The 18734-nt window shown below is 44.5% G+C and overlaps 1 protein-coding gene across 3 annotated transcripts; it reads right to left on the reverse strand.

The window, feature by feature from the left end:
* Nucleotides 1-314: 314 nt before the first annotated feature.
* On the reverse strand, nt 315-17055 carry TNFAIP3 (TNF alpha induced protein 3). 3 transcript variants are annotated; one of them, XM_054629445.2, is made up of 9 exons: nt 16515-17055; nt 13069-13370; nt 8706-8896; nt 8333-8480; nt 7982-8152; nt 7016-7196; nt 4722-5632; nt 2650-2882; nt 315-2011 (listed from the first exon to the last, which is right to left on the reverse strand). In XM_054629445.2, exons 2-9 carry the CDS (start codon nt 13364-13366, stop codon nt 1727-1729), a joined length of 2418 nt encoding a protein of 805 aa, XP_054485420.2. In that variant the 5' UTR covers nt 13367-13370; nt 16515-17055; the 3' UTR covers nt 315-1726. The 3 variants fall into 3 exon arrangements, with proteins under 3 accessions (XP_054485420.2, XP_054485419.2, XP_077031598.1); XM_077175483.1 differs by having other exon boundaries at nt 1832-2004; nt 16515-16640; XM_054629444.2 differs by lacking the exon at nt 16515-17055 and having other exon boundaries at nt 13069-13381.
* Nucleotides 17056-18734: the final 1679 nt, after the last annotated feature.

Consider the following 18734-nt stretch of genomic DNA (forward strand, 5'->3'; position numbering starts at 1 on the left):
AGGTTTTGTTGCAGTCTGCTCCTGCACCATCCATACTCCCCACACTCATTCTTCTGGGATCTGAAAATACTCTGCACTCACAGGAATGAACTCCCTACGCCCAGGTCCTTCAACAGAACCAAGAACCCTTTCTGAGAGAACACCCACTTACAGCAAGTTATCTATCACCTCTTCAAAGCACTTGGCTGCATCATCTGCACCAAGGAGCAGTAACATGCTGAATGGTAGCGCTGAACAGAAAGGCTTCCTTCTGGGGGTGTCCCATCCTCAACTGTGCTCTCTCGCATAGATATAAAAATAACAAATTCAATCCTTCAATAATTTATTTCTTTATACCAGAGAAAGTTTATACATTTAAGTTTGTAACTTTCAACACTAGAGTAAATATATGTAAAAAAAAATCCTGGCTGTGCAAATTTCAAATTGCATTGTTTCAAATATTATAAATATTTTAATAAAACATATGTTCACATTAAGGTTCGCAAAATATATAAAATTTAACAGAAATAAGTGATGAGTTATTTATTTTTTTTTCTTTTTACAAAACAGTTTTTTTAGTAACTAGAAAAGGATTCTAAACTTGAGAAGCAAGTTAGAAGAGATCTCACCTCCAAAATCATAGCAGCAAAACAGATGCTGAAAACTTAAAAGGTGTAAAAGGAGAAGAGAGAAGCAGGTAACAGGCACAGTGGTAAAGCTGAGGTTGCTAAAGAAATTACTGCAGATTGAGAAGTGGATGCATAAACTTCAGGAGTACAATCTCAGCACTGAAGAACTCGTTACTGAGCTCCCAGCTGTTTGCATGGTAACAGGATCACATTAAGGATGACAAAAAGTGTGACAGAAATGGGGAGGGAGGGTACAAACAGCACAATCATACTCCTGACATTTGCAGTGCAAGAGACAAGAGTCAATCTTGTTTCAGAAGTGAAGACAAAGGGCTTTGGGGTTTTTCTTGTCTTTTGGAGGTAATTCCTTCCACACAAGTGGAAAATGGCAGGATACATTTTCACCATTACATGCATTTCTTCTGCAACTTCTGTCTTTCCAGCTGTCTTGCGATTTGGGAAAGGGTCTAAATTGGGTTAGGTTAAGCATGTTAAAGGAGCAGATCAGTGCTGGTCTTGTTTCTGGCTGTGGTTTGCTGAGGGCTCTGCAAACACAGAGGTGCTCGCTGTTATCACCCTAAATGCCCATGGGAGCTCCTGCTCTGTGAGTTCTGTAAGAATAGCAAGGACACGGGCAAACCAAACCACGTTTCTTCAGATGTCAACTGGAAGTAGCATCAGTCTGTCCTGGATAATCCCATTCAGGAAGGACTTGCCCCTGACTGATGTATGCAGCCATAAAAACGTCCTGCACCTCTGACAGTAGACATGGCTCCTTCCCTGGGAGAGGGGAGGTATTGAGAAACAGGCAGAACTAGGAAGTTCTTTGGATTCAAATGCTTCATACTTCCTCCTGGGAAGTCCAAGAATTAAATATGGCATTGTAGGAGCTTAGTCATGAACGGGAGCTCTGTGCAGAAGGCAATGTGACCTTCTCAGCAGTCCTTGTATGCAGTGTTTAGAGGAAGTAGAAATTGATTCCCATTCTTGGGAATAAACATGATCTGAGCAGACAGCTTATGTTTCCCCTCACCCTCCCACTCCCAGGACTGTTAAGTGTTTTGGACGTAGCACCATTTCAGGGAAGGAAGTAGCTGGTATTGGTTTCTTGTTCTCCACTAGCCATAGATCTGTTTGAACTGGTAGCACTCGTTGCAGTAGCCGTTGCACTTGGCATTACCATAGTGATCGCAGGCAGGGGCTCGGCAGCGCTGCTTGGGAGGCTCCTGTGCTCCCGGCTCCCTGGCACTCCCCGGCGGTGGCAGCTGACCCAGGCGCCGGCACTCTGGGCACAGGTCGTCACTCCTGCGGGCCAGGCTGTTTCTACAAGAAGCCACAGCACACTGTCTCTTCTGGGCACTCAATGCTGCTCGCTGCACATCTCCTCTGTGCTGCCCTGTTCTCTTAAAAATTTTAAAACACATTGTCAGCTGCTGTGCTGGCAGCACAAATGGCTTTTCATTTCCTTTTTACTCTGCTCGTGGTTTGTATAGGTAACCACCTGGGGATTGTTCACAGGCACTTCTACAAAGTGCAGTACCAAAGAAAATCACAAATTCTGTCATTTCTTAGGAAAAACATTGGCTTTTTTACCTTTGGCAACCCTCAATTCTAAAAGGACCAAAACCAACTGAATTAAAAACCTTATTTAGGACAAAGACAATCTGTGATGGACTCAATCAAAAATGCAACTTGAACCCCTTGACACAGATGCACAGCTCTAAGGGTAAGAATGAAAATCTTTCTCCAGTCAACAAAACAACCTCGCTGTTGGTCCAATTGCTTCCACTGGAACTGCTGGCAAAATCCCAGCAGAGGTAAAACTGAGCATGGTCATGGACAGCCCTAAACTGAGAATGATTTTTTATGAGGGCCGCTCAACTGCAGCAGAAAAAACTCACGATATGCTCTATGCTTGTCTTTCTATGATAGTTAAGATGCAGCCATTTGAGGATTTTCTAGTATGGATCCCAAGTTGCTTCCACAAGAGAAAAACATCCAGCGCTAAACAAGAGGAAGATTTAGAGAAGTTCACACTTACTTCTGGCTGCCTCACCAGCTGCTCTTCTGTCCTTCTGGCTTCTTGGAATCGCTGGTTCTGGGCTATAATGAAGCAGTTCTGGCAGTAGCCCTCGAGCATCGTGCTGCCCAGGGTGCCGCAGTCGCGCCTCTGGCAGGACACGGTGTTACGGAAGCCAGCAGCAGAGCTCCCCGTCTGGTCTGCTGCTGAAGACTTCCTCTGAGATCGCCTCTGGTGGCGCAGCAAAACACTGTCTGTAAAGCAAAGCATGAACAGGAGCAGTTTGAATGTGCCCAATAGATCTGATGACCCAAAGCAGCTACAAAAAGCTCTCCACCTTAAAAATGAAAATAAATTTAAAATATCAACTAGCCTCAAATATGGGTTTTTGACAATCCTGAGACTCCCCCAGTTGGTACATCTTTCTTCATGTTACATACATAAGCATGCTAATGCAGTCTGACACAATTTGTTGAAACAGATGATTTGGGAAAAACTTGCTCTAAGTAGGAAACCTAGATCACACTGAAGTCAAGACGAATTTCACCTTTGACTTCACTTTGACTGTCATCTGTGACCTACCCATTTCAGCCTCCACCATTTCAGTCACATTAGATAATTGAAGTACAGTGGTACAGAGCTTAAGGGGAAAAAGTGCATTATACTTTTTAGTCTCATGAAGCAATCTTATATATTCCACAATCAGAAGGAAAAAAAATTTCACTGTGAGCAATGCTGGAAAATAAGGTATTGCAAGCTGGCACAGACGTTCCCTAATCTGAACGCACGTGGAAAGCTCAGTGTTGTGAAAGATGTCTCTGCCAACAGCAGGGGGGTTGAATTAGATGATCTTTAAAGGTTGCTTCCAACCCAACCTATACCATGTTTCTTTATTTGTATCAGCAAACTTACGAGCAATAAAATAGTCTGAAGAGATAAGTAATAATTGTCTCTTACATACACCTTTCAGCCTCTACACCTAAGGGTTCTTTACCTGTGAAACAGGGCAGCAGCATGAAAGATGAAGATTTCATGCTGTGATTTATTCACAGACTATTGCCTTTTTTAAAGTCAGTCTTTAAACACACGTGCATGCACACATAGGGTATTACCAAGGAAGATTTCGAGGTAGAGTGTACCAACACACTCCAAAGTTACTCCAAAATACAAGCTAATTACCTACAGTCAAATTCTACTTGCTCTGCTTGTCAAGACAACTACAGTGGTTACTCCAGAGCATTATAGCTGTTACATCCAGAACAGATAGAGATCTACAGAGTCTTCAAGGCTTTTTAAACACCTTGCTAACATAACTGATTTCAGTACCTTCCATACATTTACAGCATTTCCTTCACTGACCTCTATAATTTGTCTAGCTGTGAAGAAAATTCATACCAAACCATGATTGCAGTGGATGATGGGGAGTATCAAAAGCCACCCCCTCTTAAGTTGGTTTTGCTTCCATCAAAGCTGAAAGAAGTTTTACAATGGATTTCACAGATTTCTCATACTGCTGCCATGTGCCCCTTTATGGTATGCTGGTTTTGGCTGGGGTAAAGTTAATTTTCTTCACAGTGGCTGGTATGGGGCTGTGTTTTGGATTTGTGCTGAGCACAAGGCTGATAATATTGAGATGTTTTTGTTATTGCTGAGCAGGTCTTACACAGTGCCAAGGCCTTTTCTGCTTTTCATACTGACCTGCTGGCAAAAGTGCGTGGGAGAAGACACAGCCTGAACACCTGTCTGCCCATAGCAAGTAATGAATTAATTCTTTGTTTTGCTTTACTTGTGTATGCAGTTTTTTCTTTTCCTATTAAACTCTCTTTATCCAAACCCATGAGTTCTCCAGCTTTTATGCTTTCTATTCTCTACCTGAGCCTGCTCATGGGAGAGTGAGCGAGTAGCTTTGCGGGGCTTGGTTGCTGGCTGGGGTTAAATCATGACAATGGGATAATAACAGAGAAAATCACCTTCTCCTCACACTGTTTTCATACCCCCCTGTCCTTTTATCACCCAGTGCACACAGAACTTCACAGTTCAAGGAGGCTGATCTGCAGCCAAAGTGTGTCAAAGCTCACTCCATCTCCACTTACCATGGTTTTCCCTGTACTCAAAGAAACACAGCGTGCAAAAGCCCTCATTTTGTGGTGTCCCAAAAAACTTGCAGCCAGGTTTCCTACAGAGGCTGCCTCCCCTGTTCTCCTCGGGGGACAGTGCTGGTGGCGGGGGCTCCTTGCCATGGCTGTTGGGAGCCTGATGGCAGGAGTGCTGGCGGAGGATCTGTGAGATCTGGGACGGGTCAGATGTTGATCTCTGGTGGCAGGTGGGCAGGAAAGAGGGACTGCCATTTGGGGACTGCTCTGTAGACCTTTTGAAGCAAGTGCTGCATATACCATTGAAGGTCCTCTTGGCCTTTTGGCGGCACATTTTGCATGTGGCATAGTTTAAGTGTCTCTGGTCATCCAAGTTGTTGCAGGGACTGAGCTGTCTGGAGTTGTAGCAGCGTTCACACAGCCCATTGTGTTGCACATTCAGTGTGAAGGGGCAGTCTGGGGTCCTGCATTTCATGGCTGTGGTTTCACTGTACAGGAAAAGGCTCGGAGCGGTCGGAGGCGCAGAGCGAGGCTCTGTTACAGGCCCTTCAGATGTCCATCCCCCAGGTTCACAAGTATCCCTACGGGAGGAGCCTGACCCAGCTGCCTTCAGCTTCTCAGGTGCTGCTTTGGAGGTCTGCTTTCTTCCTTTGCTTCCTTGGGACCTCTGCTCAAAGCATTCGTGGCAGTAGGGCTGGGTGTTCACAGACATGTAGAAAGGGCAATTTGGCGTTTCACATTTCATCTGTAAGAGGGAGAGCTGGGAAAGTGACAGATCCTGTCTGTTCCTGGAACATGTCTCTCTTCTAGCAGGTTCAGCATTCTCCTGCCACTTCTTGTACTCATGCTGTACCAGTTGAAAGTAATCTTCCACGAGGTTTATTTCTTTGGGTAGGTTGCCTTCATCTAACCTGACAGCCAAAAAAGGAAGATTGTATCAGTGGTTGAAAAGAGCAGATGGTGGGGGTGGAAGCAAATATAAGCAACGTGGGAAGGAAATGTAGACTTAATGCACATCCATATTACTCAGACAGAAGATCTGGGATGTACACTGTTGCTGTAAATGGAAATAATTTTAAAAGCAGGTGTTCAGTAATGGAGACTTTCATATCTGAAATAAATGTCCTGACACAATGCTAAACAGAAGTATTCTTAAAAGGCTTTGCTAAGTGAGGATTTTCTAAGAGCTGTTTGCTGTTTACCCATAAAGAATATGGGTAATCTCAGAAGCAGAAAGTCCCCCAAATGGTGAATTTCTCTGAGGATCAGTGCTCAACTGAGCATAATGATACAGTTTATTGTGAAATCTCCTCCTGGTTCTGCCCTGTTGGGTCTGTATCTACCAGCAGAATTCTTCTAACAAACTGTGGGGCTTCAGTGTGGTGTGTGAAATGCTAGCATCCATCACACCATCCTTATTGCCTCCAGCTGCCAGGAAAACTCTACACCAGAGTTTCACCATGCCACAGTTGGTAGGATGAGGAGCTAACATTTCTGGCAATATTCCAGAGCACATCTAGGCAGAGCAACTAGGGAAGCTCAAGTGCAACCCTTTATGCGTGCTTACATGCTTCAGGTAGAAGGACTTCAATTTTCAAGGCCCCTACACCAGAGCCAGCCAACAGCATGAAGATTTCTTTCCGTGGGATAGTGGAGGCAAAGACAGAGGATACAGGGAGTTACTCCCTCCATCAGTTCTGAGGGGACTGGTTGGGCATCACTGCCAGTGCCCACTGCATGTAAGAAGCTGATGCCAGCTGCTCCCTGCATGTTTCCTGATGCTCAACCATCAGGGGGACAAGCAGAGATGCTGGTTCCTCTACTGGCCACAGCTTCCTGCCTGCTGCCACACGGAACAGCCCAGGGTGTTGAGGCATCTGTGCTCAGAACATACTGCCAAGTACTTTACCCAGGGCAGCTAAAATTACACCAACTGCCCATTATGCAATGTGCCCTTACACAAAGCACAAGAGCTTGAGCTAACTAGTTCCTGCATTTAACTACTTTTCAGCAACCCTCCTGTGTAATCCAAAAGTCACTGAAACTGATCAAATGGATTTTTTTCTCTAAAATGCTAGTTTCAGTTTGAACACATTTTTGCTTTTAAATTTAGACTGGCCTCAGCTCATACTACTTCAAAATGTATCAACAGTAATGCCAATGTTTCATATTTCAGGTAGTAAAAACATGGGCCACCTAGGAAGGAAGGAAAGACCAAAAGAACACACTGGGCTGCCCAACCTGTCCCACCTCTGTAAATAAGATAACTTTGAGGAAACAGGAATGACACTCACTTTGCAGCATTAATTAGATGAGTTGTACCATGATCCCAGCCTTGCACTGGAATTTCAATCACTATCAAGTAGTCTTTTAGCAGCTGCTCTTTCTCCCTCTCTTCTGCATCTGTCAGAAAGTGCACCTTCAAATCCTCAAATCTGCCTTGCTCCCTGGTGACCAGAGGGACAGCCCGGATTTCTGTGGGGAAACAAGATGGATTAGCACATACACGCACAAAAACACACAGATATATATATATATGTGTGTGTGTGTGTGTGTGTATGTGTGTATGTATATTTACACAAACATAACCAGCCAGTTAGGAATAACCATAAAATACAACACATGGAGATACTACCACTAAACTTTTGAGAGAGAGAACAGCTGGGCAGAGCAAGGAGTTTCTGCATGGTACCACTGGGAGAGGTTGCAAACACAGCTACATCACAAACTTAGCCCCATCGCACAGTAGCTTTAATGTCCCCATAGCAACTATCTTCTCCACTTGAACAGGATTGTAGATCTTTGTTTGTTATGCCTTTTGGTGGGATGATGCTGCAACCTGAACCTAGAGAACTGCTGTCCACTCAGAAGAGATGTGTTAAAAATGGTAAAGCATATATTTCATTAGTCCTGCCAGGCAGTGGTACCCTGCTGTGAGACTGCAACCTTCAAAGCTTCTTCTCTTACAATGTGGAAAGGAGGCCAGAACACGATAAAGCAGAGGTTAGCCTTTGACCAATTCCAGCCTGCAAGCAGGTGAGTTGCACTCTACTTTCAGTGAATATCTTGAAGGCAACCTTTAGTTTCTACTCAGATTCACAGACAAAGCTTTTTCTGCTCACATTTTAGGAATATATTTCAAATGAATCTAATTTAACTTTAAAAATGCAAATCTAAACAAGATCATATTTCAAATGCTTTATCAGCACAGTGGTTTTGAAGAAGTAACATAAATACCAAACGAGGTACTTGAAAAATACCTGGCCCACTGTCCTTCAGAGTCACCAGTGGTGTAAAATGCATGTTGTCATAGCCAAGCACAATTGGGTATCTGTAGCATTCTTCAGCTGGCCACAGGAGAGGCAAGTAAACACCACCAACATTCAGAGGAGCAAAACTGGAGCCTGACTCTAAGCTTCTAACCACTTTATCTGCATAAAGAAGAAAAAGAAAACACAAATAAGTATGTACTACAGGCAAGAGAAAATGTATGCTGGGGGTTTTATAATAATTACTGAAAACACCATGTTCTGAAATGCATCTACCTGTTGACTAAGATTACTAACACAGCACAAGAGTAACACAGTGGGATAACTGGCCAGGCAACTCACCTGCAAGGACAATGATTGGCCTTCGGAGGATGTTAGCAAGGATGAAGATGTGGATTTCTTCCAGCGCGTTATAGGGAAGTCTATTTTGAGCCCCAGATATTTCTGGGGAGGTCAGTTCAATGAGGTATTCCCACTCCTCCTCCCAGTTCTGAGGAAAGAAACAGCTGTCACCAATGGTTCAAAGACACAGAGGTCAGGAACCAGCTGCAGCACAGCAGAGCTCAAATAATCACATTTTCCCATTTCCTCCAAAGGGAGACTATTTCTGCTCTCCATTAATGGCAGAATCCATGAAGCCACAAAGCAAACAGAATCAGCAAGGCAATGCTGGCAAGCATTCAGAAAACAGCACCACTCCCTCAGGCTGCCTTACCCGGGTGTCATAACGGAGTCCTGTTTCTACAAACTCCTGGGATTTAACAGCCTCCCGCTGCCAGCGGAGCTTGAAGTTCCGTGTGTCAATCTCCCTGAGAGCACTAAACAATGTTTTTCTTAAGACAAGGTCAATATCTTCTATACCCCACATGTACTGTGATGCAGCATGCATAAGGCAATTTCCATCACCTGGAAAAAAAAAAAAAAGAAAGAGTGCATTATTTTCAAATGGCTATTTAAATAAAATGCCACAAGCCTGTGGGACGTAGAATTACACCTCAATTGTGCATATTACCTGTGCACTTCTCTCTAAGCCTCAGACAGAAGGGTGGTAAAGAAGGAGACCAGAGTTATGGTCTCTGTTCAGAGACAGAAAGAAAAAACTTCCCTCCCTACTGGATTTGTCTCTGCACCAAGTTAACCTGCCATCCAGCAATGCCCCTTACCTATCTTACTTAATTTTGACTGATATCACAAACTAAATTTTGGGGTCAACTACAAATGTCAAACACAGCTGAAATAGCTTTTTAAACACAACAAAATCATCTTAAAATTACAAAAAAATATGTAAATCTCCCTCATTGGTGTTTTTACAAATATACACCCAATGGCATGAGGTTGAGATAATGGAAACCATTAAGACAATATTATAGAAACACCATATTCCCTCATGAGCACTGCTTGGCACTTGGCTGCGCTTGATGGAGGAATTGTAATAAAAAAGGAGACAGAAAGGGAATGGCAGGTGATTTATGTAAAGCAATCATAGGAACACCTCTGGCCTTCCTCTCAGAAATGATTGCGTGTTGGGTTGTGACATATATTATTTAGAGGGCTGTTTTAAAAACACAAAATTAAGTCAATGAAAAACAGTGATTCGATTTTCATTTACACAATCTCCTTGCATTGAAAAATTCCTCTTTACAGGTAGGAAGGATTGTGATATTCTGCAGTTTCAGATGGGAAACAGAGACTCAGAGGAGATAACTAACTTAATTAAAAGGTGTGACAAGAAATACATCTATGGCTGGGTTTCAAATTCTATCTCTATCCATCTTCTTCAAAAGGGGATGTCTCCCCTGAAAGGGAGATATCAAGAATGATTACTGTCACATCCTTAGATGCAAAACTAAGTCTGATGTCTACCACAGTGGTAAACAGATTCACATAATACTAAGAAATCACAGCAATTTTCTTGGAATAGAAGACATCAACCCTGGTAAAGATACTAGATTTTTCTCACATGAAAAAAACCCAAACAAACCCACCCAAAGAACTCCCACAAAAGAATTAAACCCAGTTTGCCACATACATGATGAGTTCAATTACACCATTTGTGAACACTTTTACTACTTATTCTGTGAAATTGCAGAGAAAAGCCTACAACAGAGTCCAGTTCCCGAGTAAGATATAATTTGAAATCTACTCAATGCTTCATAAATTGTTATGGGATTGGTGCATATCAAGTTCCTCCAACCGTCTTCTATTTTATGCTGTCCTGCAAAGCTTACTTCAATTCTGCAGGCTGCTTACTTGAGCTCAAAAATCAGGGAACAACCAAGAAGACAGAAAAACTGACTGTGTTTCCTTCTGACCAAGAAAGATGACATATTAATCCCATTAAAATTTTCCCTTTGTAAAATCTAGAGCAAAGATAAGACTAATTTTTTTCTCTCTCTGAGAGCTCACTTTCGGTTCTTTATTTAGAAGCACTGCCCAAAATTCCTTACACAGCACTTGGAATTCCCCCACACCGTTTGACTAGCAATTGAGCAACAGTTGTACTTTTTGTTCTGCGGGTGCAGTGTGGCCTCCCTCGGACTTTCCCAGGGGGTGTGGCTGGGCGAGCTGGAATGAATGCCAATTCATTATACAAGTGAAATCTCTACAGCCAATAGATGCTGGAATTTTTCAATTAAAAAAAAAAAAAAGAAGAAAAAACCCTAACAGTTTCGATTTTTGTACTTCCTACTGCTTTCCTTCTATCTCCATTCAGATGTCTGCAAAGAATTATGTGGTGATTCAATACGGCTTTTTTAATTAAGAAAACCCCACCACTCCACAGATTCACAAACATACTACATCAAAAGATCCTGTAGGAGATACTTTCTCTGGTTTCAACAGCTACAACCTTAATCACAAAAAACCCCAGAATCTTCTGAAGAAAGTCCACTATTAACTGAGAGAACTAAATTATTCTTCCCATATCTAAGCAGCCAAATGTTTAATGGGTTAAGCAGCCAAATGTTTAAAAAATATTTTTTCATGCCGCATGGGAGGAAAAAAAAAAAGTTGTTTTCTGGGATAATACAGGGCTTCTCCAGGCTTCTGCTCTTCTTTCAGAGATCCTCTCCTCCAGTCCAATCTACTTTCTTTCTCCTACAAAGGTCCTTCTATGCAACTACTTTGCATAACCCACAGGTTTCCAAAGCCACTCCTACTCATGCACTTAATGACCCTGAAGCACTGAACTGAAGCCAAGTTCTTTGTCTGCTCAGTGTATGGGGAGACCACAAATCTTGCTTTGCCTTCCCTCAACCTGCCCTAATATTTCAGCACCTCGTATACAGGTACGCCTGCTCATGGGCGGGATCCAAGTCCACACTACTCCCACGTGTAACATTGGCTGATGGCCATGAGACAAAGAAGGAGGGCAGTGCTGCTGAATGTAATGTGGTCACCAACAAGGGTCTGTCCAGGCAGCCTTAACCCCTGCAGGATTTGTATTGACTGGAGATGGGGGATTCTAAAACTGTTACTCTTTGCCCTGGGCAAAAATTGTGCACGTTGTCCATTTTCCTAGAAAATCTGTTCGAGTGAAATTTTTAAGATGCAACACCTGGAGTGATGTTACCTTCCCAGTATACATGCAAAGCACTGCCTGCCCTGGCTGCAACTCTGATCCTTCCAAAGCTCAAGATTCCATGACTTCTGTGCACACACCTAATTGCAATCATGAGGATTTTACACCAATGCAGAGGCAGCCCAAAAAGCCCACCAGAAGGTCAATGCCTCTACAACAGTTACAGACATGCACATCAGCATCAGGCTCTAGGTTGGGCAGTGACATTTACTCAGTGGGTCTATTTTTATGGCTTCTGTACAACACAGCTGGGTAGAGTCAGACTGAAAAATATGGCAGAACTTGGAAAGAAAAAAATGTGGACTATGAAGATAAGGGCAACGTGTATACAAGCAGATATGAAAAGAAGCAAACCCAGAACACAACATGGATTTCAACAATGCTGAAGGTCCACCACACCCAGTGTTTCTATAACTGCTGTGATCTGCTCCTTGAGCAAAGAGTAAGTATTTCTCATCTTCTTGAAGTCCTCACTGTCCCAGTCTATTGTTCCTGGTTAGGGGCAACCTGTGCTGTAAGGAATCCTGAGTCCAAGTTTGCAGCTGCATGACCACAAGTCATAGCCATTACTGAATCTTTCCTCCACTGCATGCAAAATGCCCATGAGTCTTACAGTCATGTGCCAAGGTTTCCTGCTCAAGATTGTGGAGAAACATAACCTGTTCAGGAAATCTTGGCACTACTGCTGTGCCTTTTCATTTGTAGCACTTGATGCAATACGCACACAGAGTAACCCAAAAGACAAGTCCTGAAACCAGCACCAACTGTTGAGAGAAAAGGGCACTGCAAAATTTGTGTTGCACAAAGATGGGTGTCAGTCACACACATGGGACTTAGCAGTGGGTGCTTAGGGAAGGCAAGGGCTGGCAAACCCAGGCAGGGAACTGAGGATGAGGGAGAGGCCCCAGAGTGGGGCGCTGAGCCCAGGGACAGCAGTGTCAGGTTCCTGGGAGGCTCCATGTTCTGACTGCTATTGCCATCACTGTTGTTAAAGCTGGATGAGCAAGCAAGCATTGCCTGCCAGCTACAACAGCAGGGCTTATTGAAAGGATATTAGCTTCTGCTAAATATACATGGGAATGCATCCCTGGTCACTCAAGGCATCTGAAGGCTCCCCTTGCCTGGCAGTAAAGGATGTTTGGCACTTCCGATGAGGCAGCCAACAAGTAGGAGTCAGATTCATGGGAAGGCAGTAGCTTCCAAATCAAGTTTCCCTGCCCTGTTCTTGACTCTGATGTGCCACAGGTTACTGATATTGTGAACATACCTGTGAAATTTCCACAATATTCACATACTGTGGTATGGGCAAGGGTCTGCTACAGCCTCAGAACAGCACATCATGTGGAAAGAATTTTAATTTCAAAACAGATTGAAAGGCAGCACATTTTTAAAGCCATGTGCTTCTGTTTCAGTAATGTGAACTCAGATGCTATTAATAAAGCTGATACATATGTATGACCTGTTTTACTGTGAGTGCAAAGACCTGCTCAAAACTTACCATTAGTCTTCAAAGGAATGAGTCTCCGAACTTCCCTGCACCAGTTGAGCTTCCTGTGGCACTCCAGTGAAGTCTGGGTAGCCTGGTCAGTCAGGGACTTCTGAAGCATTTCCCGAAACTGGGGACAAAACTGGCACATTCTGAACATTTCTATGGTGTATCTGTGCATAGTCCTGAAGTGATGAATTATTCCACTGGGAGGTTTGACTAGATCCTCAGGTGTCCTCTCTCTGATCTTCATAGCCTTCAGCATATTGCTCTGATACAAAGCTTGAGGAAGGATGTGTTGGCCAGCCATGTTTCTAGAAGACATATGAAATGAAAAAGGATCCTTTTATTGGCATGTTAGTGTCCTTCTATCACAGTGCTATCACTTCTGCAGTGACTGAGAAGAATCCCACGGCACTTTCAGCGTGGGATTCTGGATGAAGTTTTGCCTAAAACAAGTAGAGTGGATGCAGCCCATATGAGCCTTTCATAAATAACAAATATAATAAGTTCATATTAAATTCATAATAAGTTTTTTCAAAGCTCACATTCACTAACTTTTCTGCATTACTCAAATACAGACACTGATCAGCTTATCCCACACATTTGCTAATATAATTTACTATGATATTGAAGAGGATTTATACATAAGTAAGGAAACTGCACCATGATTCAAAAAAAGCATTTAAATCAAAATAAGGATAAGAGAAGGCAAGGTCAAGGGAAGGAAAAATTATCCTGGAAACTTAACTAATTGATAATTGCACAGTGTAATCCCATATGCACTTGCTGAATTTCAGGACCTTTCAAGCTCTTGTTTTGATAACATGCCAAAAAAAAAGCAGTTAATGACCATTTCAGATTTCCTCAGCCCCATACATTCTGAGCAGTGATGGTCAGAAGAGTACAGAAGGAGCACAAAGAATTGCAGGCTGTGCTAGTATCAGTCCCATACTTACAGTGGCCAGATATGGTGGATGAGGAATTTGTCACTGGAGGACAGGCTTAGGTTACTTTTCTTGAGGCTCTTTGTATTTTGTGAGCGGCAGAGCTATGGCTCAGAAGTGCTTGTGCCGTGTGGGGGTGCAGACTGCAGTGCCACTATTACTCACTGGTAAGTCAACAGAGCTGAAAAAGCATTTCCATTTGGCTCAAAACCCCCAATATATTTCCACAGCAGGACATGTAATGTTTACTGCCCTGCATCCCTTTCTTCAGTAACTCTGGCCTCAGGGGGTACAGTAGGAAAAACAAAAAAAGAAACCCATAACCTCAAACCTGCTACACTCTATGAAGTACTTACTCAGAGGACACTAACTTTGTGGCTAGTTAGAGCCAAACGTAGGGACCACATCCCTCAAAACCCCTGTGCACTACAGTAAGAATAACAACAATAATCTGTTTTTACAGGGAGAGACTCTCCATGCTGTCCACAAATATTCTTGCTTTGTTCAAAAATAAAAGTATGCATGCTTAAAATGTTTAGAGTACAACTAGTCACATTAGGAGAACCTACCATTGTGATTATGAATCTAGGGACAAGTATCAAGCCATATATGTGTATCAATCTCTGGACATCAAGTACAGGGAAACAAGAAGCAACTAAAAATTGTTTATGCAACTATTAGGAAGTTTTCTCATGGAGATGGGAGGCACAGAGAGGGGAAGAAGAACTCCAGCCTGACAGACTGACCAGGAAGGCATTCCCAGGTCTATGCAGGCAGAAGACCCCTCCTGCACAGAAGGGCTCTGGCACCTCCTTTTCCCCCAAGGAAATAGTTGCTCTCTCCTCTTCATCCAGACACTTCCATTGGCAACATCAACCTCCAAATGCCCAGACAAAGCTTTTGAAAAGACCTTCTCAGGGTGAGAGAGGACCTCAAACTCCAGGTGCCAAGAGCTGAGCTCTATAACCTCTCTGAGAACCAGCTGATGGAGAGATACAGAGGATAACCCGACAAGCCCTAAATAGAGACAGTTGAAACAGGTGATGCTACAAAGTCCTGCTTTAGGGTGATGTCATTCACACACCCTAAGAGCACTCTGGACCGTGAGCACAGCTGTCACATCTTGCAACATATGGAAAAGCTTTCCTTTAGGTAATAAAGATGGCATATTCTTATCATTCCCTCACCAGCACACAGCCTTAAAATGAAAATTACATATTTTCTCATCCACTCTCCTCGCCAATATAGTTTTACACATGCTATTTATGTAATCCTTCATTTAAACGTATGAATGACTCTAAAAAAATATATAAACAACCCCCTACTAATCTATGTGATAACCACAGCTCTGCTTTGCTCTGAGATGACCCAAGTACTGAATTACTTACTTATGTTACTAGAAACATTGAGTCAATGGGATTTTTTTTTACACGAATAAAGATTAATCACATGACTAAGCACTACCGGCATCGACTCTTGAAATGGTTATTTCCAGCTTTAAGTAACAAAAAGTACTGAGTTTTCAGAAGCATTTACTGAAACTACAGTATTTGATACTATGCTCTACTGGCACTTTTTCCCCTCCACAGGTGGAAATTACTGCCTGTGCTATTTACAGTCATAAATGTGAACCAAGGCAAAAGCCAAGCAACCCTTATTTTCAAAATCAATGTGATGAAACAAACAGAGCTCAATACACACCTAGCTGGACTCATTTAAAAGTAGAAAACTGAGCTACAGTCATATCAGTTTATTGTCTACTGTGCTTTGCTGTGTGCTATGCTACTTTAACCTTCTCACAGATAATGACTAGGAATTCCCAGAAAGGAACAGCTGTAAACAATAATTAGAGACAGCATCCTTTCCAAAGGTGTAATGCTGAAGATGCGGGGCTTGGGAAAGCTGAATACTGTTCTGAGATCTGCCAATGATTTCATAAAGTCATTTTCATTTTCTGTCCTCTATCTGAAAACCGGCAAGTAATAAACTTCTCCATAAAGTGCTAAAACTTCTAAAACAAACATGCTTAATACCTTTTAAGCCCCCCGAGATTTTTCTGCCTGAGTCTTTGCTCGGTACAAACCAAAACACAGTACTACTCTTCGCCAAATCAGAAGATGAGGAGCGAGGCTCTTTGAAATCCCACAGGACCGGTATACACACAGTAAGTGTTCCGCGTTCTTAGTTCCCTGCCCTAGTGCTCCGCCGGGGGCTGGGCGTGCAAGCTGGCAAGGTTCAACGCGGCCCGCCAGCTTCCCAGGAGAAGGAGCCCGCAGCTCCGGGGCGGATCTCCCCGCGGCACTCGCAGCCAGCCCGGCCGCGCAGTGCTCGCTCTGCGAGCCGCAGCAGCCGCGGAGCCCCCGGGGGCCGGGCCGCAGCCGCGGGCACAGCGTCCCCGCCCGGCCGGGAGCCGGCACAGGGGCTACCGCCGAGCCCGCCGCCAGAGCCGCCCGCTCCCCGCGGCGCCCTCCTGCAAAAGTGCTCCGGGATCCTGCCTGGAGCGGCGCTCACCTCTCCGCGGGCGGCTTCTCCTCCGGCCGATCCTGCCGTGACTCCTGCTCAGCAGCGGGGCTGAGGCGATGGGACGGAGCATCAACCCCCACCGCGCCGGGGCTCCTTCCTTCCCTCCTCTCCGCCGCCTCCCCGCCGGAGCTGCTGCTGCTGCCGCTGCCGCCGCTGCGGAATGAAGGGCTGAGCCCAGCCTCTTGTTTTTTTCCCTTTCTGTTTAAGCGCCCGGGTGAAAAAAAAAAAAAGGAGATTGAAAACACAACACAAAAAACCCCCACCGGGGATTTCCACCGGCAGAGCGCCGGGACTTTCCGGCCTGTGACAACCGGCGCGGACGGGCGCCGCCAGGGGGCGCCGCCACTGGGCAGCCCCGCCGCCTCCCCGCCCGCCCGCCGTGACTCAGCCGCGGGATTTTCGGGAGCCGGGATGTCATTTCTTCCTTCCTTATTCTTTCCCCCCCGGGCAGGGGGTTGCCCATCCCGTCCCGCAGGCTTCGCTCCGCTCACGGGCCGGCCCGGTGTTGCGTCGCTGGGTGCGGAAGTGCTCCGTGTCCCTGCGCAGAGCGGCGCCCCGGCCGTGCCCGGCAGCCTCTGGCTGGACAGGGAGAGGCGGCGGCCCCGGGAGCCCTGCCCGTGCCCTCCTCCTCCTCCTCCTCCTCACGGGCACGCGTGGCCAGCTTCTGCCCCGGCACACGGGTCTCGGGCTGCAGCTGCCCGGGGGTAGATGCCCACACCCCTGCCCCAGCATTCCAGCAGGACATTAAAGGGCCCATCCCATGGAAAGTATTGCTCTTCCAGAGGTTTTCAGACCCAAACAAGTTTTGTTTTGTTTTTCTTGTTTTGTTTTGTTTTTGTTTTGGGGGGGTTTTTTGTTTGTTTTTTGGGGGTTTTTTTGACTCTTTATTGTAAGTAACCACAAGTGACTTCAGTTCTTCAGTTAGAGGTTAGGCCGATATAGAACCCCGTAGTCCCAATACGCTGGCATTTTCGGCAGGAGATGTTACATGTGCTTTAATCCAGCCCTGCTTGGGGTCAGATTGTTGCAGAACCTTGGGCTAAAACTGTCAAGTCGGGGACATCTTAGTGTCTGAATATGATTGTAAATTCGTGACTGCAACTAGCAGTTTGTTGGAATCATTACATTTAATTATTGTAAACAATTAATGCACACCTTTAAAAAACGTGCTAATATCTGTGCAGTGAAAAAACTCACCGAATAAAACCCTAATATTTAAGTCCTGTTAATATAATTTATGGATGGGATGTATGCTGGAAAAGGGGCAGTTTCTTGCTCAACAGCCTTACAATCTGAAGGCACCCAGAAATGAAATACAGCGGAACAAAGTTTCTTGCAGTATTAAAACACTTCATCTTCCCAGATAATGAGCTCCTGTTCCTGAGTATCCACCCCTCCCAGTGGCAGGATGAGAAGCCAGGGTTGCTGCACACCTTGAAATCAGGTCTTAAATATTGACTCCTTCAGAGAACAGGTGGATTTTGGATGAGTTCAGCTTTGAACTCCTTCACCTCACCTCCCGTAGCAGCAGCTGGCTCAGATCATTTGCTCGTGTCACACAGCAGGGTTATGTGGCAACATGATCTTTCCCAGGGTTTACAGGTCTGTGCTGGCTCTGCACAGCAGCCATCCTTCTCCTCTGCCTGTGTTCAAAAAGAAGTCAGGGATATGGCTGGAAAAAGAATAATGCCTCCTGTTTTGCTGTTTTGTTTTTTGGTTTTTTTTCCTCCTCTCCTTGGAGAGTTTTCTTTTAAAGGTTTTTGTGGGTGTGTTGTTTTATTTTTCTTTTTGCTCCCCTAGTCTCTCTACTGTCTTGGAAAGTATAGTTGGGTAGGAAGGCTCTGCATTTGATGATTGGTAGTCTGAGGGGTGGCTAAAATCCAGGGAACTGGATGCCTGAGGGAACTGGGCTTGCATAACTAGGGCAGCATCTGTGCTCTGATTTACACAGTATATGCTTCTGCCAGCATCTTACTGTTCCCTTCTCCTGGACATTTTCCCCGTCTTCTCTTGAGGACTGAGGTAGCAGATTGCTGAAGTGATCTGATTAGAGAAAAAAAATATTTTTATCCAAAACATGTCTCTCATGTAATATGAAGCCCAGCCCCTCACAGTGTTTTACAGAGAGTACTTGAAGTGATGGAGGGTTTCACTGTGGAGTAGGAATGATGAGCTAAGGTGGGAAATAGGGAAAAAAGAACTGAGTTG

Source organism: Agelaius phoeniceus, chromosome 3, assembly GCF_051311805.1.
Source record: "Agelaius phoeniceus isolate bAgePho1 chromosome 3, bAgePho1.hap1, whole genome shotgun sequence".
In the NCBI taxonomy this organism is placed as follows: domain Eukaryota; kingdom Metazoa; phylum Chordata; class Aves; order Passeriformes; family Icteridae; genus Agelaius; species Agelaius phoeniceus.